The sequence below is a fragment of the Heterodontus francisci genome, chromosome 24, assembly GCF_036365525.1.
Source record: "Heterodontus francisci isolate sHetFra1 chromosome 24, sHetFra1.hap1, whole genome shotgun sequence".
NCBI lineage: Eukaryota > Metazoa > Chordata > Chondrichthyes > Heterodontiformes > Heterodontidae > Heterodontus > Heterodontus francisci.
In genome coordinates, this window is record NC_090394.1 from 71,376,248 (window position 1) to 71,400,536 (window position 24,289).

At 41.6% G+C, this 24,289-nt stretch overlaps 1 protein-coding gene across 9 annotated transcripts in view; it reads right to left on the reverse strand.

Annotated features, from left to right (window-relative positions):
* Positions 1–4,032: 4,032 nt before the first annotated feature.
* Positions 4,033–24,289, reverse strand: part of LOC137383518 (SUN domain-containing protein 1-like) — a 91,878-nt gene continuing 71,621 nt past the window's right edge. For all 9 annotated transcript variants that reach the window (XM_068056556.1, XM_068056553.1, XM_068056552.1 and 6 more), the window contains 8 exons: positions 16,951–16,994; positions 16,733–16,868; positions 16,290–16,547; positions 14,071–14,155; positions 10,065–10,180; positions 6,288–6,455; positions 5,832–5,924; positions 4,033–4,894 (listed from right to left, as the gene is read on the reverse strand). In XM_068056556.1, coding sequence (XP_067912657.1) covers positions 4,778–4,894; positions 5,832–5,924; positions 6,288–6,455; positions 10,065–10,180; positions 14,071–14,155; positions 16,290–16,547; positions 16,733–16,868; positions 16,951–16,994 — 1,017 coding nt within the window. In that variant the 3' untranslated portion in view covers positions 4,033–4,777. The remainder of the gene's footprint in view (positions 4,895–5,831; positions 5,925–6,287; positions 6,456–10,064; positions 10,181–14,070; positions 14,156–16,289; positions 16,548–16,732; positions 16,869–16,950; positions 16,995–24,289) is intronic.

Consider the following 24,289-nt stretch of genomic DNA (forward strand, 5'->3'; position numbering starts at 1 on the left):
TCTATTACTTATGGCGATTGTACAAATAAATTTAGCTTTTACTAAAATAGGCTAAGATGCAAGTATCTCAAATTTCATAAATAAAAACAAGGAATGCTGGAAATACTCAGCAGGTCTGGCAGCATCTGTGGAGAGAGAAGCAGAGGTAACGTTTCAGGTCAGTGACCTTTCTTCAGAATTCAAATTTCATAGTAGTCCTTTCAGCAGATCCACATAATTTTCCATTGTATTCACAGGTCATGAAGATGCAAATTGTACACCAGATAGATTCTATAAAGTGTTAGGTTAGTTGCCTGGGGAGAGGACTGGGGAATGTACCTTCCATTATCAAAGCCATTTCTCTTCATAAGTAATCAAAGCTCAATATATTTGAGTGTTATTCTCATACAGGTACCTGCTGAGCGTGACCCAGGTCTGAGGGCTAAGTTCCACTACAAACTTCACAGCCCTCACTCAAATAAAAATGATCTTACCAGTTTATACCAATACTAGTTTATTTCACAAGTAGAAGTGTGGTCAGGACTGAATCTTGAATAGTTCCCAGACACATCACCTATTCGTGTCTGTGAAAATGCTTTGTAATAGGCTAATTGGATGGCCTGATGACAACACTGCAACTCCACGCTGTAAATACCCAGCAAAGAACACTGCAATCAGTTGCTGAACCACTGCATGGCAATAGAGGTGAAATTCTCACAGATCACTAGGTCTCAATGAGCTTTACTTCGTGATCAGTAGCAAGTGTCCTTGCATCACTGCTGATTGCAAACTCCAGGCCATGGTCTCGCATAGTTTCCTTAAATGCAATTCTGACAACTTTGAACTAAGTTTGCACTGAAGTGAAGGCAAACTCAATTTGCATCAGTGCAAACTGGGCTGCCTAAAAGATAGCTGAAGAACTGTTGGATTGAACTATATCAAATTCCAAAAGTAGCCCAATTACAAAAGGTGGAAAGACAGATCAAACCAGAGAATGACTAATAATTTGCAAAAGGAAATATTTCTTTCAAAGCAGCTTCTCTCTTTATTTTTTTTTTTAAAAATTGAAAGTAGAAACAAAAGATAAAACAAACAGAACAGGAATTGTCAGGCAACAAATATAGATTGTCGCTTGTATTATTTTTGAACATTTTTCAGACTGTTAAATTTCAACACAATGTTCTGCCACTCAGCCTGACCAAAGGTTATTCCACCAACACAGCATTGCTATTTTTCTCCAGATTTTCCTCCTTATGGAGTAAGTTGAAAGTTTATACACTAAATATTTTAAGTCTCTTGTTTCGATGTGATCACTGGGAGATGCTCCCACACCAGTAGATGGCAGTACACAACACAGTCCAGGTAAACTCCGACAGACAATCACCACTTTTACAAAAGGGAGGAACTCAGCAGTTAAAAGAACTAATCACAGCAGCCAGTTCTACAATGATGATTTACAAGACTTCTGCCAGCTGGACAACATTTCCACTGCACTGCTTTCTTCAGGCACGTTATCCCAAAATGGTATCTGGTTGTATCCAAAAATCCTGAATTACTTGGGTTCTGTTAGCTTTCACCAACTGCACAAGGACCAAGTGTCCTTGGACTTGCAATACCAAGATTTGGAATTGGAATATGCTGCTCACCAACCACCATCCCCCCCCACAAGAAAAATTGCCAGGAATTATTCCTTGCCAAATGCTCACCATAAAAACACTGCTCTATCCAGAGGCTTGGCGGCACATCTGGACAAGCAAGGACGTCTCACCTGCCAATTTGTGTGGTATCTCCCCAATATGGCATGGCAGGAACATAGTAGATTTGTAAATGGAGAATCCCAAAATGCTTTCTCATGTGAAGCTGCAATTGGAATGCATTTTTTTTCCTTCCATGAAGATTTTATAAGCATTTTGCAGATCTTGCAGAAAAGGTTTGTCAGGTCAGTTAGCCCATTTCCTCCCAAGCAGATACACCACCTTTTCACCATTACACCAAATGGTCAGCGAAGGCCCAGGAAGAGAGAAATATCCAAATTACTATGTTCCTTTCGCCTCTGTGCTTGCACTGCATGACTTGCTTGGTACAAGTGTCATCTGACCACAGCTCCCAGGTTATGCGAGCAGCAAACAGTATCAAATGTTTTTTTTTAAAAAAGCATCTCACCAGCAAGAATGTTTGCAATGAAAGCTTATTTGGACTTTGCATATTCTTGTACAAATGTTATGCAACAAAAGATAAGGTTTGTTGATATCCCAACATTCAAGGATCTGCAGCAGTCACGCATTAAAATGGATAGAAAAGTTCAGCAGTGCTAATTAAACAATATGCAATAACGCACAACTAGTCAAAGCTTTAGTCTCAAACCTTTTTTCAGGTCCCAGTGAAGTTCTATTGGAAGTGGATAGATCAGTGTGCATTTTAATTAAACAATCTCATAGGAGTTGCTGTGAAAATAAAGTTAAATTTCAATAAAAGTATGTTTCCGGAACATAGAAATGTATAAATCCCAGAATATCTCCTGGTCCATCTAGCTGGTTTCAGCATTGAACAACAGAATTAGTTTAAAATTATGATTAAAATTGAGCACCCCTGATGGGTGAGAGTGTAAAGGCATCACTTGGTGTCGCAGTAAGCCATAGGGGAAGGTGCCAGGTTCAATCCCAGGCTGTGACGAGTTTGTTCAAATCTCAAAGTCCTTTTCCTATTTGTGCTGCATGGCCACAGTCCCCTTCCCCAATCTGGCTGATACAGAATCGTACAGCACAGAAGGAAGCCATTCAGCCACCCGGTCTGCTCTGATAAAAGCTATCCAATTAGTCCCAACTCCTGTTCTTATGCCACAGCTCTGCAAAATTTTTCCTATTGCCTTTGAATGTTACTGAATGTTTCCACCACCCTTTCATGTGATGCATTCCAGATCATATCTCGCTGCATAAAAAAATTCTCATCTGCCCCAATTCTTTTGCCAATCATTGACCTGTGTCTTCTGGTTGCTGACTGATTCCACCAGTAGAAAGAGTTTTTTCCTTATTTGATATTAAAAACCCTCCATTTTGAACTCTACTAAATCTCCCCTTAATCTTCTCTGCTCTGAAGGAGATTGCCAGCTTCTCTAGTCACTCCACATGAATAGCCACTTGGACGGAGTATCAGGGACTGCCAGTACCCATGGAACATCAGAATCAGATAGTGCCTTGAGAGGTGACAGCTAATTATAATAAATTGAAGAATTCAATAGTTACCATGGCTTTGCAACAGTAAAGTTTTGACTGAAATGTGGTCACTGCTGTCACCCACTCTGCATAGACAGTTTTCACTGTGCATTCAGCAGTAGGTCAAGAACCAATCGCTACATCCAATAGATACTTTGGTCATCATATGAGTACATAGCTTTTTAAGGCACATCATCCCAGGATGTGAAAATCATACTTTCCATTTGAAGAGGGCCTGATAACTATTTCCCTGTGAACTCCATCATTTACCCATTGTTTTTTTTCTTGCACCCATTTCCATTCAGGTCATATCCCATTTGTGCGATATGACTATAGTCCCTTACCCCATTCTGGCCCACTGCACAAATCCTACCAAAATTTATTGAAGAGAATGGCATCTCTGATGGATGTTAAGAAACTGTGATCCCAGAAAGAATTTCTATACAATATTTTACCACAGATGCCCACCAGGGTTTGCTCTTCTGAACGCTAAAACCTTTGCGCATGAAGGTCAGAAGATAACTCTGCAATCATAAAATGATACAGCACAGAAGGAGTCATTCAGCCAATGATGCCTGTGCCAACTCCTGGAAAACTATCCAATTATTCCCACTCCTTTGCTGTTTCCCCATAGCCCTATACTTTTTCTCCTTTAAGTATCATTCAATTTCCTTTTAAAAGTTATTACTGAATCTACTTCCACATCCTTTCAGGCAGTGCATTCAGAGCATAACTCATGATCAGTTTATCCTGAAACTGGACCCCAATTTACACAGTGCAGCATCTAAAAAGCTCCAACTAATGGAAATCTGTCATATCTAAATATAAATGTTACACAAAAGTAAGTTTACCCTTTATTACATCTCAATTACATGCAGCCTCTCAAAAAATTAAATTCTTTATTTAAACATCTGAATAGCATTGTCAGTTCAGCGACAGCCAAGGAAATAAAAACACTTCAAGACAAAGTGTGAAAAAATTTACAAAAATACATTGCACAAAGTCCTATGTTGCTCTTGAAAAATAAATAAGTTATTCACAAGGTCCCTTCCCCAAAATCTCTAATTTTGCTTTACAGGAGGAAATATGCCTGGTTTCATATCATAGTTTATGAAATATACGAGTGCATTTCATATTCCAAGTCATTCTACATAGGCCACAGGTTTAATGTCAATAGTTAAATATATGGATTATATTGGTTGATATAAGTTTATATTTTTGAAGTATTCTCTTTACAAATACAAGGACTGTTGTGCAATATACAAATAAACATTATCCAATGTCCAATAAAATACTGTACATCAATTTCCTTCCACTTTTTCCAAGCGGAAAGGCATTCGATATTCCTGTTGCGCGAAACAAACACACCAGACATTCACCAAAATAAAAAGACAAAGAAACGTTCTCTAAAAAGGTGACAAAGCCACTAACTGTTCAGCTGGCAGTGTTCTTAAAGCATCTGAAAGTAGCCGAATCAGCAGTACATGTTATCATGCCACAGTCCCCAAGAACAAATTCCAGTGTCCAGAATTATTCCCAGTTTTTCCAATATTTACAATTTTTACAATATTAGCGCAGTCCACGTTTCATTGTTTCCTAGGGTTGCCGTGCACTCTGAACCGATAGAGACACGTGTACTCCGGATGGCCCCAGTTGGAGAATACTCTGAGTTCAACTATTTGGTAGCTCTTCAAGCTTTCCTCCTAATAATTGGAAAGGGGAGGATAGAACAAAAACAGAAAAGAACAATTACGTACTCAAATTCCTAATGATCAACTGATTGCATTGTTTCGAATCATTTCACTCATGAATTAATAACTGGTACTTATATACCCCCGCGCTTTATTTGCTTAACACCCAATACATTTCTAACCTTTGCCAGGTCAGTCAAGGTCACTGTCCTGAAACGTTAACTCTGCTTCTCTCCACAGATGCTGCCAGACCTGCTGAGTATTTCCAGCATTTCTTGTTTTTAGTTCAGATTTCCAGCATCTGTAGTATTTTGCTTTTATATTACTTTTATTTATATAGTACCTTCAACATAGTGAAATGTATCAAGGTGCTTCACAGGAGAGTTACCAGACAAAAGTTGCCACCGAGCCACATGAGACAACATTAGGGCAGGTGACCAAAAGCATGGTCGAAAAGGTAGGTTTTAAGGAGTGAAGTGGACAGGTTTACGGGAAGAAATTCCAGAGCTTAGGGCCTAGACAGCTGAAGACTTAAAAATTGACCAAATTTATTTATTATGTCTACTCTTGCAAGTAATTATATGTCTTATGATTTTATGCCTGCACTCAAATATTCCATAACTGTCAGTCAGCCACCACTGGGTTGGGATTAAAAAAGGTTCCCAACGACCTGTAAACGCAGGAAAGTGGCGTTGAGATAGATGATCAGCCATGATCTAATTGAATGGCAGAGCAGGCTTGATCAGCTGAATGGCCTCCTCCTATGTTCCTATATACCAGCCACAATTTGCACACAAGGCACTGGGAGATAAATCATAAATTGAACACAAAATGCAACTGCAAAACTATTTTATAAAAAACTGAACTACATACCCTAAAATATGAAAAGCAAAGTTTAAAAGCATTAAAACCTTCCATTTAAAAAAGGTAAAATTTGAAACTCAGTTACCTTGACAAAGAAAGTCTGTATCGCCTCTCCATGTTGGCTGTATGTGTATTTTCCAAAAATTTTGCCTTCTTCTTGGTACTCATCATCAAGACCCTGAACAGGAATTCACAAGACAGGTTTTTCATTACTCGGAAAAAGCAATATATAAAAAGCCTCTTAACATGCTGCTGCTAAGGCCAACATTCTTCAGTGTAACTTATTTTCTTAACATTCTATAAATGTGTCTTTTTCCCCCAAGTGCAGCTTAAGTAGTCAGCGCATAAGCCACTTAAAACCAAAATGCAGATTTAACACTAGGTACACGCGTGCCTCCAACAGATTTGGACACCTCTCAAATTGTTAACCTAATGTTTGGTCACTCTTTGAGAGTGGATATAGTTGATTAGAGACCACAGATTTCCAAAAATGACCAATGTTTTCCAACCCGTTATTCTCTGGTCCACTGCTTACACTTACATAAACGCTGAAGTCCTTTGGTGCACTGCTGATATTGCCTGCTGGTGAAAGAGACTTTGGTACATGCTCCAGAGTGAAAGCCGAAGGAAAGATCTCCATAGAAAGGCGAATAACCAGATACCCCTGGGATCCCTTGAATGCCCAGCAGTTTCCAGGATAAATATCTGGCTGTAAGAGAACAGGAATAAGGAATGTTATAAATATTCTAACCTACACTTCCTACAAGACTACTGCAAGCGTTAGATTCACAATTTCTTCATTTTTCAGCTTTCGGATGTTAAGTTTTGGCACTAAAGTATGAAAATGCCGTCATGTTCTTCTATCAAACATTTATGAGGCAGTTTGAGCAAATCTGATTTTTTGTACCAAAACATATTAGCTGGCCATAATCTGAATTACCATATAGGGAGATACCTGACATTTATTGGAGTGTCTCAGTCATCCCTCATTACTAAGTTTTATGCTTTGGAATGGTCGGTTGAAGAATCTTGTTACACAAAACACTCTGGCAGCATGTTTTGCCTAACATTTCCTCTGCCACAAAGGTTCCACTCCTGCAGCATTCATGAATGCAGACAGCTGTTCTCCAGATGGCTCAGTAGGTAAAGCAGTTACCCATATGGTACCGAAACATATATACCAGGAAAGATGCACCTCTGCGCCAAATTAGACAATCTCAGCTGGGATGGCAGTGGAGACAGTACAATTGGGCTCGTTGACCAAGAGGTGAAAGAACTGGCCAAGAATTCCACTCCCAACTGCGATGCTGTTACCCCAGCTGGAAAGTGTGCATTTATTTTGGGCCAGGATAGGACTGAACTAGACGAGACTACAATTCCTGCAGTCAAACAGATTGTTGATGGTCTCTGCCTAGATTCAAAAGTGCATGGCCACTCAACCAGAAAACTGTTTACACCTGTGGAATTGCTCCAAGTTGAGTCCTGAAGTGAGGAGGGTGAAAAGGGAAGAAAAATGGAGTGGGGGGTAGTGGGTGGGGTGAAAAGCAAAAATGTAACAAGGTGGTGAATTCTGGTTGTTGTTTCTTTCCTTGAAGCTGAAATTTTAGATCACAGCTGCAAGATCACTATACAAAATGCCTACTCCCAGGCTGCCTCCAGCCAGCAATTTTAGAGTGTCAAACAGGGAACAGGTGATAGCAAAACTGGTACGGGTTCAGATTTAACATTTAGGGTTGAAGCTATGAAGAAAACTGCACCTTTTACTAGTCACCTCACACAACATTTATAATTATCATACAATATGCAGTTGCACTGAAAACCAGGAACATGGCAGCAACAGAACATCAAACTGCCTTGTGCAAAAAGTACTTGAAATGGAACTGCCAAACTTCCACATGGAAACACTTTGCAGTGTGAAAAACAAATAGGGCTTGTGGGAAAAATGCTTTGCAAAGCTTTTAAGATATAGCTTGTGGGGTTGGGTCTGAAATCTTTGCCACACTAGATATGAAGCATTAATTGGTCACTGATTCGGTTCAACAGACAGAGAGTGTGCATGTGTATGTTTGGCGAGGAAATGCAGAAGCGAAAATACTCCATAGGGCTCTGCTGCTGCAATTTTCAAACTGGGGCCAAGATGCACAAACACACACACACAGAGTTTGAATCAGCTCAACACCACTTATTCCATTATTCTAATAATCAAAGGAGCAGCAGAAAGGCATAACCTTGAAATTGGAGCGCTCAGTGGCATTGATCCAGCGCATACAGACATTAGTTCCTTTATTGTGGCAGTAATGTGTGCTTCTAGCACTTACACTGGGTTATTATTCAGATCATTGCAAGTGATTTTAATATATTTTTCCTGTCTAAATATAGTGCAGTAATATATTCAAACCCACATTTCTTGAGTCTATGTTGTCCCTCCTATGCAGGGCCCAGTTACCTCACAATACACAGCTGCATGAAAAAAAAAGGCTTGAAATAAACTATCTCAGGCTGTGGGAAAAAAAACTGGTGTGTTCAAGGGTTCTGCCAGCAGAGGGAACAAGTGCACAAATATTGTCCTGGAGGACACGACTGATCTGGGGAGAAATGTTAAAGGGGAACAACAATCATAATATCGATAAAATGGCCAAGAGACGGTGTGTGTAAAAGAAAAAGAATGTGATAGGTGAGAAAACTGCAGCCACATGAAGGATCATGCAGCAAAATAAAAGCACCCAAGATTCTTTAGGATGCTTATTTACCATTCACTATTCCTTGCACAGAGCTGTCTAAATTTCCAGCAGATTTTTGGGGATGGATATTCAAATCTTCTCTGGGCAGAGGTTAGCACTGCTCTGTGATTAATCCTGCACTCTCACGCTTTGGGGGGCAGGGGGAGTGGTTATATAAAAATATCTCTGCCTAATAACTGTAAATGTACTTCGAGGTGAATAGCACAGATGCATTTAAGGGGATGACAGATGAGCACGAGGGACAAAGGAATTGAAGGATATGCAGACAAGAGTAGAAGACGACTGGTGGGATGAGATTCGTGTGGAGCATAAACACTGACACAGATCAGTTGAGTGAATGGCCTGTTTCTGTGCTCTAAGTTCCATGTAATAAATACTATAAATGGCAAGTAATTAACCCTAGAATGAACCCACATCTACAAGATCTGGAAACTGGAGAGCGAGTTTGGTTCTGGTGCTGGTTGTCCACTGAAATTCCTTCCTACCACTGGCCTTCATTCATTTTCAGACCAATCTCAAATAACTGTCTTTTCAATTGCCACACAATGAAGGGGCTTCACCCAAGAGATTTGCATATAGTTGAGTAAATAAATGGATTGATACCTGCATACGCAACTAACATTGGGAGTAAACCATCTTGAAATGGAAAGATCCAATACAAAAAAAAAAATCATGGTGCTAAACTTTCACCAAATGGATAGAAAATAATGGGGCAGAAAGGTTTATTACAGCAGTCGCATGATCAATTTTGCTCATGCACCAACAATTAAGCTTTCCTATCAACTGGTTTATGGTTCTATTGGATCCAGTACAGATAATGGAAATCAAGAGCTGAAGTTTTTTTCTAAAGCTACAGCCGTTTCAGAGCAGTGCGTTTTGTTTTGTGTTTGCCAAGGGATTCTGGGAAATTATGCTCCTTGAAGGAATTCTATACAAGATGAACAAAACACAGGGTCAAAAGCTCCAGAAAGAAAGTTTCAAAAGGCACTTCATGTGGATAATGAAGGTAAAAAAAAAAATGAGTTCGAGCACTAGGAGCCACTCCTCTTTGTATTTCTCAACACTTGCTAATCAGTTGAGGCAAAAGCTCATTTGGGAGAATGTTTCCAGAGATGAAAGTGGATCTTTAATATCGTACCCATGTTACATTACATAGATTTTACAGCACAGAAATAGGTCCTTCGGCCCTGCTGGACTATGCTGGTGTTTATGCTCCACACAAGCCTCCTCCCACACTACTTCATCTGCACTAGCTACATATAATTTGACTCCTTTCTCCCCCACATGCTTATCTAGCTTCCCAATTACCCCTTGTGGTAGCAAGTTCCACATTCAGGAAGTCAAATTTATGAGCTGTATTTGTACAGTTTATCCTTCCAACGCTTTTATTCTCTCTCAAAGTTAGTTCCCTACACAACCACCTGATATTCAGTTTGTAAATCATATTACACTGCCTGAACTACACAATGCATTGGAAACTTGTCAAGAAATAGAATGCTGTAATAATGCAAGTTACCATTTCCTACACAAATTAAATGACAAAGACAGACTTGTGCATTATCTTCCAATCTACCTACCTGAATCACCACTCTGGGAGACTGAGAAAAATACCAAAGCGGAACTCCAAAAAGGCTCATCACAGCTGTTGCAGTTTCGTATGTTTCAGAACAACGAGTGCTCAAGATGCTGCCACCTGGAAAGAAGACGACAGATGGAGTACTCAATGGGGAACTAAAATTCCAACCCACCCTACTTGCCCAAAAAGCTCCAAAGACCTCAAATGGGCCAACTGAGCTGGCCACCTGCTGGATCATACCCAATTTGTCAGCACAAATTTGAGGTGCCATGTAAAATATAGCATCAGTCAAGAGAAGAGGTCACAGAAGCAGAGTTTCGGAGGAGCAGAAATTTACAGAGGGTAAAAGATGCCAGCCAAGAGAGCTTGGAAAGAAAGAGTTTGCAAATGACAATGGCATGGATGAGGGTTTCAGCAGCAGATGGGACAAGTTTTGGGTGAGATGGACAACATAGGGTTAGAAGTTCAGATCAGAGTCAAACAGGACACAAGTTGACAACACTTTGGTTCAGCCCAATGCAACGCTTGGGGACAGGAATGCAATCAGTGGCGAGGACATGAAGTTTGAGGCATAAGAGGATGGCTTCCATCTTCCCAATGTTCAACTGGAGGAAACTGCAGCTCATCCAAGACTGCATGGCAGGCAAACTGTCTGGTAACAGAGGCAGTGGAGGGGTTGAACAGGTGTTGCAGAGGTAGAGCTAGGTGCTGTTGCCAAATAGGTGGTAGTAAGGGTCCTTCGACAGCACCTTCCAAACGCGCCTCTACCACCTAGAAGGACAAGGGCAGCAGATGCATGGGAACAGCAGCACCTGCAAGTTCCGCTCCAAGGCATACACCATCCTGACTTGGAACTACATCACCGTTCCTTCACTGTCGTGGGGTCAAAATCCTGGAACTCCCTTCCTAACAACACTGTACGTGTACCTACCCCACATGGACTGCAGTGGTTCAAGGCAGCAGCTCACCACCACCGTCTCAAGGGCAATCAGGGATGGGCAATAAATGCTAGCAATGCCCACATCCCAGGAATGAATAAAATAAAATCTTACTCTATGTTTAAGGATGATATTGGCAAGAACCATTTGGAATGGTGTTTTGGCTTTGGCGGGGGATGGGGGGGCAGTGGTAGGATAAGGAGGAGGATGGTAATTTCCTTGAAGGACTCTGGAGATAATTATGCAGATGGGGAACAGAAACTATTGAAGACATTCTGGTTACAGTTGGATAGATGAGTGCAACCCAAGTTGGACAATAGAAGAGAGGTTGCTGTGATCAAACACGTCAAAGGCTACAGTTAGGTTGTTGTGGGGTAATGCACCACGGTCATAAAAGGGATGGCTTTTATAATTTTGGAAGCTACTCAGGTGTTTTAAAAGCAGCTTGTTGAATTTTTATGGTTCACTCATGGGGTAGAAATTCATCTCAGTTGGCAGGGAAAATGGGTAGTGTAGAAGTAGTCACCCATTATAGGAAATGTTTCATATTCAGTTCTACTACAGTCAATGGAATTAAATATCAGATACTGCATTTAACAGGTTGCCAATCCAAAACCGCCCGTTAGATTTTTCAATGGACATCTTTATTAAAATGTCATAGCGTGACCATGTAACACTATGTACAGGTACAAAGTTACACCTGGAACACTGCTAGTTAGTGAGATATCCAACACATTTACCATACAACGTGATATTTTAATAGCTCAGGTTGCTTACGGAAGATCCCACATCATGCGATCACCAAGTTACTTGCTCAAATAACATTAATGGTTCAAAGAAACAAATCACATCCAAATACATCTGTCTCCAACAGAGTACAAATTTCAGTCATCTGATCTTTGCTAAGCAGCAAAGATAATGCTTCCGAAAAGGTGTGTTTATTTTTAAATTCCCAGCTAAATATTTGTAGCTATTTTATTTCCTGTTGTATGGATTTATTAATAGCCCTTTGCATCATGGTTTTCCCTATTCAAAACATCCGAAATTTAAAGAGATCTGAATGTACCGCTCAGGGGAAGTTACACAGGTGCCACGCGTCAGTATGGCATATTAACTGACACCACAAGAAACATCTGCAACATTCTTACTTATCGCTGTTCTGGCTTTTTACGATCGGCGCTTCTCCAAAATAGATTAAGGAACACTATACATGTAATCTGGTCTCTTTAGCAATGCTCATGCTCCATCCTCTGCACAGGTTGTATTACTAGAATGATCGAGTTACATCTGATGATAAATCATTTGCTTTCGTAGTAAGATTGTATGGTTGTGGAGATTGAGTGGAATCCAAGCCAAAGTAAAGTGATACATTAATTCCTTTTGCCAGGAGGTCACCTTTCCACAAAAGTTCCCATTAAATAATTTAAAATCCCAAACCACAAAAAGCAATTTAATCCTTTGCCCATTTTAATTCACTGCACAGGCACAGCAAGCTTTACCCAAGCAGTTGGTCACAAATGTGCGGAGTTACTGGCTTCATTTTCAATTTAAGATTGTATACCTTGACAAACATTCATTTAACAGGGTTCTTTTATGAAAGATTTTGTACTGTTAACTCATTCAATCAGAAGAAAATGTTCTATTCTTTGCGTACGTTTTGTAGATGACAATCATGCAAACTAGTCACATTTATGTCATTGAGTCTTTGTATATTGATTGAATAGTTCATTCATCGTATGTATAAAGTGCAAGTCCAGAAAATGTGAACAGTAAAGATTTCCATAAAGAGAGATTTCTGTACATCACTGTAATCTATAACTTAATTTAAGTAGGAAGCATCATTTGTCTGACCTGGAAACATGGAGGTCGAAATTTTCCAAGAAAAATGGGCACCTATCAAAACTTCTGGTATGCAATCAGGTAAAAACAGTTCCTTCTGTAACTGTAGAACCTACTGCTCAGGCACATGGTCAGAGACATGACATACAGAATTTGCTTATCAGATACAAAACTTGGCTCCGCTTCCAGAAACGATTATGTTGTTAAGAATAATAAATTTGATTAGACTCTCAAACATGTTAGATAAAACGTACTTCAGTAACTGATTAGTTTATTTTCTTGAACACTAGTTAATTATTCACAAGTAACTAAGTCTGTAAAAATGTGTTTAACAGTGTTTGGTAGCATATCACTACTACGTTCAATCCAGTAAACAGATTACTGCATCCCTGGAATAGACACCTCTGCAAAGGCAGATTATAGAAGAGTTATAGAAAACAGATCATATCAAGGTTTATTTACAGGAACCTCTATTAGACTGTTCAGCAAGAACACAAGTATCTATAAAGTCTATAATTACGTCTTTTCTAAGATAGATCAAAAATTTATTTGCATGGAGAAACATACAGGTCATCACTTTTCTTAACTCAAAACACACAAGCACACACCAGTTTGCTGCACAGCTAATATAAATAAGCAGATTAAACCATTTCTCATGCCTGACTTTTCAAGGTCTCATCCTTGCTCTCCGACGAGGAATGGTTTGAGGGATGAAGGATTTTAGCAACAAGATTAGGTTGAACAGCTGCGGTTGTTCTACTGGGAGCAAAGGAGATTGAGGGGAGATTTGATGAGATGTTCAAGATTATGACAGGTTTAGATAAGTTAGACAAAGAAAAGCTGTTCCCATTAGCTGATGGTACAAGGACTAGGGGGCACAGATTGAAGGTTTTGGGCAAGAGACACAAACATTTTTATTACACAAGTGGTAATGACCTGAAACGCGGGTGTACGTGGGTGGTGGAAGCAGAAACGATCACTGATTTCAAAAGGAAATTGGATGGGCAGTTGAGGGAAAATTATCTTGCAGGGCTAAGGGGATAGAGCGGGGAAATAGGACTGGCTGGATTGCTCTACAAAGAACTGACGTGGACTTGATGGGCTGAATGGCCTCCTTCTGTACCATAATGACTATGACTCTAATCAGTATCACGTGCTTGAATATACATCTTGGTTCACATGAACTTATACTTGCATGTTTTTGTCCAAAGAAAATCTGCAGCTACTTACCTCCAGATTCCAAAGCAAAATCCACCATTCCAGTCTTATCTTCACTGTACAGTTTCAAAGCATTGTCCACTATGATATGCACTTGCTGGACAGCAAGTACCCAGGCAAGACAGAAATTAAAAAATAAGTAACTTAAAGGCTGAAAAACTAGCAAATTTTATAAAATTAAATGAAGTCATAGTCACTTTTCTTAGACATATTAAATGATAGCTACTAATAAAGTCAAAGTACAAACTATACAGACACATCCACTCCCTCCAGCCCTCAACCACCCCTGAAAACGGTCTGGAAGGGTAATATTTCTGGAACTATCAAAATGTTCTAAGTACACAAGGACATGCACACAAATGTCAATGTGAACTACATGAATACAAATTTCTAAACAACTTGTTATAGCACAAGCGCATTTGAGAGCACTTTCTACAGCAAAAATACAATGATAGCACAGCGACATTGAAAATTGTTAGCACAAACATATCCCACACTAATATCTTAAATACAATTCCAGTGTCTAACAAAATCCCTCATATGGCAGCAACTCATCCAAAATCATTAAGTCAGTGTTTTAAGGATGCAAGATTTGCAAAATGCTCGATTTAAATAAAAACACTTTTAAATTCTTTCACGGGATGTGGGCATCACTGGCAAGGCCAGCATTTGTTGCCCATCCCTAATTGTCCTTGACAACTGAGTGGCTTGCCAGGCCATTTCAGAGGGCATTGCTGTGGGTCTGGAGTCACATGTAGGCCAGACCAGGTAAGGATGGCAGATTTCCTTTCCTAAAAGGCCATTAGTGAACCAGATGGGTTTTTACAACAATCGATGATAGCTTCATGGCACCATGATTGAGACTAGCTTTCAAATACAGATTTTTGTTAATCAATTGAATTTAAAATCCACCAGCTGCCCTGGTGGGATTTGAACATGTCCCTAGGGCATTAGACTGGGCCTCTGGATTACTAATCCATTGATGTTACCACTACGCCACCGTCCCCCCACTGATCCCAAAACTTCTTCAGCTAAGATAAAATTCAACAAAGCAACAACAACTTGTAGTAAAATAGTAAAACATCCCAAGGTTATTCACATGATTAACAAAATTTGACACCGAATCACATAAGGAGATAATAGGACAGGTGAACAGAAGCTTGGTCACAGGTAGGTTTTCAGGAGCAAGTGTCATAAAGGAGAAGAGGAGGTGGAGAACTAGAGAGGTTTAGGGAGAAAATTCCAGAGCTTAGGGCCCAGGCAGCTGGAGGCACGGCCGCCAATGGTGGAGAGATTAAAATCGGGGAAGCTTAAGAGGCCAGAATTGGAATAGCAGAGATATCCTGGAGGGTTGCAGGGCTGGAGTGGTTAGAGATTGTAAATTGAGGATATGGAGATATTTGAAAAGGAGGATGAAAATTTTAAAATTCAGAGTTGTTGGGAGAAATTTCAGAGAGCTGGGTATTATGACTGAAGGAGTGGCCAGAGAATGGAGTGAAGAATGGGAATCAAGGTACAGGTTAGTGTCAGAGTGGAGGGTATCTACAGAGACATACGACTGGAGATCACAGATGGGAGCAATACAATTAAAGGATCTGAAGGTGAAGATGAAGATCAGTTCAATTTGTTAGTATGCTGAGAGCCAGTTAACTTAGTAGAGACAGAGGTGATGCAGATGTGAGCCAAGATAAAAGCCACAGTGCTTTGTATCATTTAGTTTGTGCAGGGGAGGCCAGCAAGGGTAACACTGGAGAAAAATCAAGGCTCCAAGTAACAAAAGGAATGGAGTTTTGGCAGCAGAGGGCGAGAAGACAGCTAATGTTTTGGGGCAACAGATTGTGTGTGGAGGAGGAAGTTGAGGGAGGGAGGGAGGTTAAACACTACACAAAGCTTTTTAATGCTTCCCCAAACATTACTGATGCCATAGATATTTTTTGAATAGCTTCTCAATACTGGAGGGAGATGGGGTGTTGGAGCAAAACATGGCCTAGGGAGTGCCTCGTTTCTATACATAGTGAGGGGGGTTTGGTGTAGTATTGGTAGGGAGAAGAATATCGGTTTGGAGTATCTTAGCCCACAGATCAAGCATCATACTAAGAAATGTTATATTAACTTCGATGCCAGAATGACAATTTAATGGAGCAGGACAAAGTCCTTTCTCAGAGATTAAAAAAGGGGGAGATGAAAAAGGGAGACAGAGACACAGGAACAACAATTTGAACTGCACTCACCTCCTCTGAAATGCCATTTATCCCAGCATTAGCAACTGCACACGCAGCTACCTGGGCATCTGGCAGTTTTTTTGTTTCAATCCAATGTTGAGTGAGGTTTTTCAGGATTTTCATTTCCAAATTTTTCAAAAGGACCTGCAGTTCAGTTTGGCTGGCAAACTGCGAGGACAGCCATTCTTTGAAGGACTCGGGCGAAAAGGTTCCTTGTTGGTTTCCAAAAATTAGCATGTTGACCAATTCTCTGACCTGATTGTCGACCTGGAAAAACAGAACAGGAAACAGTAATTTTATGTACAGAAATGGTGCAGATTTTGCTGGGATGATTGTTTGGTGACTGTGACTATAAATCCGCCTATCCAATAGCGAGCTGCAACTTTGAAGTACAACACCAAAATATTCAAATATTTTTGCACTGAGACAGAAAAATCTATGCTTACACTTACTTGCATCCCATCTATCTTTGCACATGATGCCTTTAGCTCTTGCATAATTGACAGTTCTGACTTGACTGTGGACAATTCTGTATCCAGTCTCTTGAGTTCAGACAGGAGGTGTTGATATTGTTCCTCTTTTTCATTACTTGAAAAAAAAAAGAAAACTGGATATAGCATTCAATGAGAAATCACTGCACACTTGATAAGAGCAATATGTTGCATCATACCTCACAGTGCTGGCCTTCGCAGTTTCAACCTCTTTGTAAACCTCCTGTAGTTTTTGAGAGAGAAAAAAATTACTTCTCTGCAGAGAAACTGCTTTCAGTGATAAATAATCTTAAAATCAACCATCAAGTGTCAAATATAGCCAATTCCAGTTTACCTTCCTAGCAAAGGCTAATTTGTCCATTGCACTCAGAAATAATATTCAAACCACTAGGATTTGAGGCATTTACATGGATTACTAGATTAGTACTAGGTACAAGGACCTTCAGTTACATGGAGAAATGAGAGAAGTTTGGTTGTTCCTTTACAGCACAGAAGATTAAAGAGATTTAATAGAGGTGTTCAAAAATATGAAGGACTTTGATAAAGTAAATGAGAAACATTCCACTGGGAGAAGGGCCAGTAACCACAGGACATAGATTTGAATTTATTTAAAAGTGTCAGAGGTGAGATGAGGAATTATTTTTAAACCTTGAATTATGGTGATCAGGAACGCACTGCCGGGAAGGGGGGGTGGGGGGTGAAAGCAGTTCAACAGCTCTTTCAAAAGGGAATTTGATAACATTGCAGGGCAGTGGGACAAATTTGATAGCACTTTCAAAGAGTTGGCATAGGACTCTTCCAGTATTGCAAGATTCTATGTAAAGACGTATTCTAGCCACACCCAACTAAGGTTAACATTGTTACACATGGATGATTTGTGTTCAGAAAACAAAATTTAAAAAATTCCCTCCCCACAAACTCCACAAAGCTACACACTAATGTTTGACAGTCAGCAGTCAGGTTTAGCACACTAACTCACTGATAAATGTGCCAGGATGACTTGCTTTCCAAATTCTTGAGCCACTTGCATAGCTGTGTCATGCAACCTTCTCAACCACACATGACCAAGCTCATCTTTCTCTCCTGGCCAGTTACAGAAGCACAGCTGCCAATTCTAGCTGCAGCTCCCAAGGTCCATGAAAAGGCTGTAGAAACTGCTACACAGGACTTTGATATGCAGGGAATCATGGTTACAGATCAGTACCTTATCATGAACCTGCTGCACCAGCCTGATGAATAACCTTTTTCTTTTCAGTGTCTTAACTACCCAGAAATCTGATGCAAGTTATTTAAATTACAGTCACAGCAGATGGCAAAGCAGACACACAAGCTTTCCACCACGCATAACAATAAAACTCCAGGTCGGTAATGCTTCAAGCAACACTGGAAGCCAGCAATTACTGTGCAAATAAGATGTCACCAGACGCATCAGATTATGTCAAAATTGAGTCATTGAATACAAAGGATTTGGCAGGGTAATTACTCAAATTTGTTTGGGGGTGGTTGGGAGCAGGGAGAGGAAAAGAGAAAGAACGAACCTGTGCAGTATGCAAATTTTAAATAAATGTATGCCAGCAGTGGGTACTGCAACAAAAAGTGCCTACTTCATCTCAATGACTCTCCCATGCCAAACCCCAGGTTTATTGAGGATCCATGGCTGAAGCAAATGGTGGTCAAAATTACATTAGGGCTAGGGGATAACAGCCTTTTTTAAAATTCAGGACTTTCTCCCAAACTGTAAATGATGTGTTACGGTCATAAAATTGATAAAGCACTTTCAAAAACACCTTTTTCATTTGTTCCTGGGGACGTGGGCGTCACTGGCTAGGTCAGCATTTATGGTCCATCTCTAACTGCTCGAGAAGGTGGGGGTGAGTTGCCGTCTTGAACTGCTGCAGTCCATGTGGGGTAGGTACACCTACAGTTTTGTTAGGAAGGGAGATCCAGGATTTTTACCCAGCGACAGTGAAGGAACAGCGATATAGTTCCAAGTCAGGAGGGTGTGTGGCTTGGAGGTTGTGGGTTCTCATGCATCTGCTGCCCTTGTCCTTCTAGGTGGCAGAGATTGCAGGTTTGGAAGGTGTTATCTAAGGAGTTTTGGTGCGTTGCTGCAGTGCATCTTGTAGATGGTACACACTGCTGCCACTTTGCGTCAATGGCGGAGGGAGTGAATGTTTGTGAATGAGGTGCCAATCAAGCAGGCAGCTTTGTCCTGGATGATGTCGAGCTTCTTGAGTGTTGTTGGAGCTGCAGCTATCTGGGAAAGTGGATAGTACTCCATCACACCCCTGACTTGTGCCTGATGGTGGACAGGCTTTGGGGAGTCAGGTGGTGAGTTACTCGCCGCAGGAATGCAAGCCTCTGACCTGCTCTTGTAGCCATGGTATTTATATGGCTTCTCCAGTTCAATTTCTGGTCAATGGTAACCCCCCCCCCCCCAAAGGATGTTGACGGGGGTGGATTTCTGTGAAGGTAATGCCATTGAATGTCAAGGGCAGGTGGTTAGATTCTCTCTTGTAGGAGATGGTCATTGCCTGGCACTTAAGTGGCAAGTAACATTCGCACCACACATCAGCCCAAGCCTGGATATTGCCCAGGTCTTGCTGCATTTTTACATGGACTGCTTCAGTGTCTGAGGAGTTACAAATGGTGAACATTGCACAAACAACAAATATCCCCACTTCTGATAGTATGACTGTAGGAAGGTCTTTGATGAAGTAGCTGAAGATGGTTGGACCTAGGAGGCTACCATGAGGAACTCCTGCAGTGATGTCCTGGAGCTCAGATGATTGACCTCCAACAACCACAGCCATCTTCCTTTGCGCTAAGTACAACTCTAAACAGCGGAGAGTTTTCCCTGATTCCCATTGACTCCAGCTTTGCTAGGACTCCTTGATGCCATACTCGGTCAAATGCTGCATTGATGTCAAGGGCAGTCACTCTCACCTACCTCGAGTTCAGTTCTTTTATCCATGTTTCAACCAAGGCTTTAATGAGGTCAGGAGCTGAGTGGCCCTGGCGGAACCCAAACTGAGCATCACTGAGCAGGTTATTGCTAAGCAAGTGCCGCTTGATAGTGCTGTCGAGGATACCTTCCATCACTTTACTGATGATTGAGTGTAGACTGATGGGGCGATAATTGGCCACGTTGGACTTGTCCTGTTTTTTTGTGTACAGGACATAACTGGGCAATTTTCCACATTGCCGGGTAGATGCCAGTATTGTCGCCGTACTGGAACAGCTTGGCTAGGGCTGCAGCAAGTTCTGGAGCACAGGTCTTCAGTACTATTGCCGGAACGTTGTGAGGGACCATAGTCTTTGCAGTATCCAGTGCTTTCAGTCATTTGATATCACGCGGAGTGAATCAAATTGGCTGAAGACCGACATGCGTGATGCTGAGGACTTCAGGAGGAGGCAGAGATAGATCAACTCGGCACTTCTGGCTGAAGATTGTTGCAAATGCTTCTGCCTTATCTTTCGCACTGATGTACAGGGCTCCCCCATCATTGAGGATAAGGATATTTGTGGAGCCACCTCCTCCAGTTAGTTGTTCAATTGTACACCAGCATTCACTGGATGTAGCAGGGCTGCAGAGCTTAGATCTGATCCGTTGGTTATGGGATTGCTTAGCTCTGTCTATCCCATGCTGCTTATGCAGTTTGGCACACAAGTGGTCTTGGGTTACCAGGTTGACACCTCATTTTGAAGTATGCCTGGTGCTGTTCCTGGCATGCCCTCCTGTACTCTTCATTGAACCAGGGTTGGTTTCCCGGCTTGAAGGTAACGGTAGAGTGGGAGATATGGCGGGTCATTAGGTTACAGATTATAGTTGAGTACAATTCTGCTGCTGTTGCTGACAGCCCACAGCGCCTCATGGATGCCCAGTTTCGCATGGCTAGATCTGTTTGAAATCTTTCCCATTTAGCACGGTGGTAGTGCCACACATGGATAGTATCCTCAATGTGAAGACGTGACTTTGTCTCCACAAGGACTGTGCGGTGGTCACTCTTACCAATACTGTCATGGACAGGTGCATCTGAGGCAGGCAGATTGGTGAGGACAAGGTCAAGTAGGTTTTTCCATCTTGTTGGTTCCCTTACCACCTGCCGCATACCCAATCTAGCAGCTATGTCCTTTCGGATTTGGCCAGCTCGGTCAGTAGTGGTGCTATCGAGCCACTCTTGGTGAAGGACATTCAAGCCCCCCACCCAGAGTACATTCTGTGCTTCCTCCAAGTGCTGTTCAACATGGAGGAGTACTGACTCATCAGCTGAGGGGGAGCGGTAGGTGGTAATCAGCAGGAGGTTTCCTTGCCTAAGTTTGACCTGATGCCATGAGACTTCATGCTGTCGGGAATCGATGTTGAGGACTCCCAGGGCAACTCCCTCTTGACTGTATACCACGATGCCGCCACCTCTGCTGGGTCTGTCCTGTCGGTGGGACAGGCCATACCCAGGGATGGTGATGGCAGTGTACCATTAATCAGTTGTTAGTTTCCAAGATTATACAGTACTATGCATTGTGTTCAATATGCAACTTTACTACTTTTACAATTATTTTTAATGAAGTAAATGCCTTTAAAACGCAAAATACATTTCCAGCGATAACTTGCATATACGTGGGAAAAAACAAACCTAAACTAATGCACAATGTAACTGCACTTGCCGTTCTTTTGATGGTTTGATAACTTCACAAGTTTAAAAACTTTGTTAAACTTTCACAACTGCATTGGTATCTCTGCATAAAGAATCACTTTTAGCTGATTTTATGAAATGTTTCCACAACAGAACAGAAAAACCAATTTAACAGCTGTAGCTCAAATTGAACGTGAACAGACAGGTGTGTATTTTGCAAGCTAAAAAGTCTGTGCTCAGTTAAAGCATCACACTGCAGGAAATAATACAGATAATTATACCCTATATGTGGCTTTGTTACTGGTAACAGAATACCAGTGATTTCAATCAGCTTTAGTGTAGTGCATTAATCAAATGCATAGTTAACCACAATTTTCACACCTGTTAGCAACGTTTTTTGGCAAATAGCATGCCTTTTAATACGAATCTTGTACATTTGTAGCTTCTCTACGAGGAACAGGCTCAGCCAAGATCTTGGCAGTGTGCACCATTTCTGGTTATAATTTGAGTAATGAGGATTTGTTTGAGCCTCTTTCTCCCCCCAAATGTAAACCTCAGGCCAGAGTATCTTGACAGGTTGAAGATGCCCAGACTGAGCTGACTCTCAGTAACACAAGTATACAATAGTTTTCTCGAAACTGCATTTAATAGAACACGCCCAGCCTCCCGTTTTAAAGAACACGCCCATGCTGCTCACAATGAATACTGTTTTTGAAAACCATGCCGTAACCAGAATCTTCCTTCAGTGCTGCAGCACAATTAAACAAATCAGACTCTTCACAACTGTCATAAGCCACTAATGACATAACAATCGTCACTGTATATAACAAGCTGTGCACCAAGTAATCTCTGCAAAGAGCATTCACAGCTTTCTTTTATTACATGTTTGCTGTGCTGGCCTCTCAGCAGTGACTAAAAACAGATACGGGTATCTAATGCATGAGTTTTCCCAACACTTGTGGGAATGCATGATTACTGCAAATTTGTGGCCTGCTATCCCAATAGTAACTAATGGTTACACATCACACTACTTCATTCACTGCAATCAACTTAATTTTTCACTCAACTACTCACTTTATTCACCTAAATGACTAAAGGATTACTCATGATTGTATCCAAACTACAACTTCTTTTGGGCCTCCTTATCTCGAGAGACAATGGATACGCGCCTGGAGGTGGTCAGTGGTTTGTGAAGCAGCGCCTGGAGTGGCTATAAAGGCCAATTCTGGAGTGACAGGCTCTTCCACAGGTGCTGCAGAGAAATTTGTTTGTTGGGGCTGTTGCACAGTTGGCTCTCCCCTTGCGCCTCTGTCTTTTTTCCTGCCAACTACTAAGTCTCTTCGACTCGCCACAATTTAGCCCTGTCTTTATGGCTGCCCGCCAGCTCTGGCGAATGCTGGCAACTGACTCCCACGACTTGTGATCAATGTCACACGATTTCATGTCGCGTTTGCAGATGTCTTTATAACGGAGACATGGACGGCCGGTGGGTCTGATACCAGTGGCGAGCTCGCTGTACAATGTGTCTTTGGGGATCCTGCCATCTTCCATGCGGCTCACATGGCCAAGCCATCTCAAGCGCCGCTGACTCAGTAGTGTGTATAAGCTGGGGGTGTTGGCCGCTTCAAGGACTTCTGTGTTGGAGATATAGTCCTGCCACCTGATGCCAAGTATTCTCCGAAGGCAGCGAAGATGGAATGAATTGAGACGTCGCTCTTGGCTGGCATACGTTGTCCAGGCCTCGCTGCCGTAGAGCAAGGTACTGAGGACACAGGCCTGATACACTCGGACTTTTGTGTTCCGTGTCAGTGCGCCATTTTCCCACACTCTCTTGGCCAGTCTGGACATAGCAGTGGAAGCCTTACCCATGCGCTTGTTGATTTCTGCATCTAGAGACAGGTTACTGGTGATAGTTGAGCCTAGGTAGGTGAACTCTTGAACCACTTCCAGAGCGTGGTCGCCAATATTGATGGATGGAGCATTTCTGACATCCTGCCCCATGATGTTCGTTTTCTTGAGGCTGATGGTTAGGCCAAATTCATTGCAGGCAGACGCAAACCTGTCGATGAGACTCTGCAGGCATTCTTCAGTGTGAGATGTTAAAGCAGCATCGTCAGCAAAGAGGAGTTCTCTGATGAGGACTTTCCGTACTTTGGACTTCGCTCTTAGACGGGCAAGGTTGAACAACCTGCCCCCTGATCTTGTGTGGAGGAAAATTCCTTCTTCAGAGGATTTGAACGCATGTGAAAGCAGCAGGGAGAAGAAAATCCCAAAAAGTGTGGGTGCGAGAACACAGCCCTGTTTCACACCACTCAGGATAGGAAAGGGCTCTGATGAGGAGCCACCATGTTGAATTGTGCCTTTCATATTGTCATGGAATGAGGTGATGATACTTAGTAGCTTTGGTGGACATCCGATCTTTTCTAGTAGTCTGAAGAGACCACGTCTGCTGACGAGGTCAAAGGCTTTGGTGAGATCAATGAAAGCAATTAATTGCAACTAATTGCAAGAATAACCACATAAAATCAGATTGATACTAGTCCCAAGAAAGAGATTGCTCCAATTTTGATCCACTTCTCAGGACAGTTGACTCTTGCTGCAGCAATGCTCCATGCCAAGCGTGCCTTGCCCAAGTGGTCATTTGTACATAAGCCTCAATAGTCTGTACTTGCTAACGATTTAACCATAGATGTATCAGAGCCAAGCCTGACCCAGTTTTGAGCAGATACCTACAGGCAGCTCCAGTCATCAAACAGGGAACTCTAGCAAATTTCTACACTACCCAGCCCAATGACACCACGGCTAATCCTTATATCCGTACCGTCATTCTTGAACTGACAATTAGCGCAAACTCTGGATTGAACACATTACCTGCTTGGGCTAG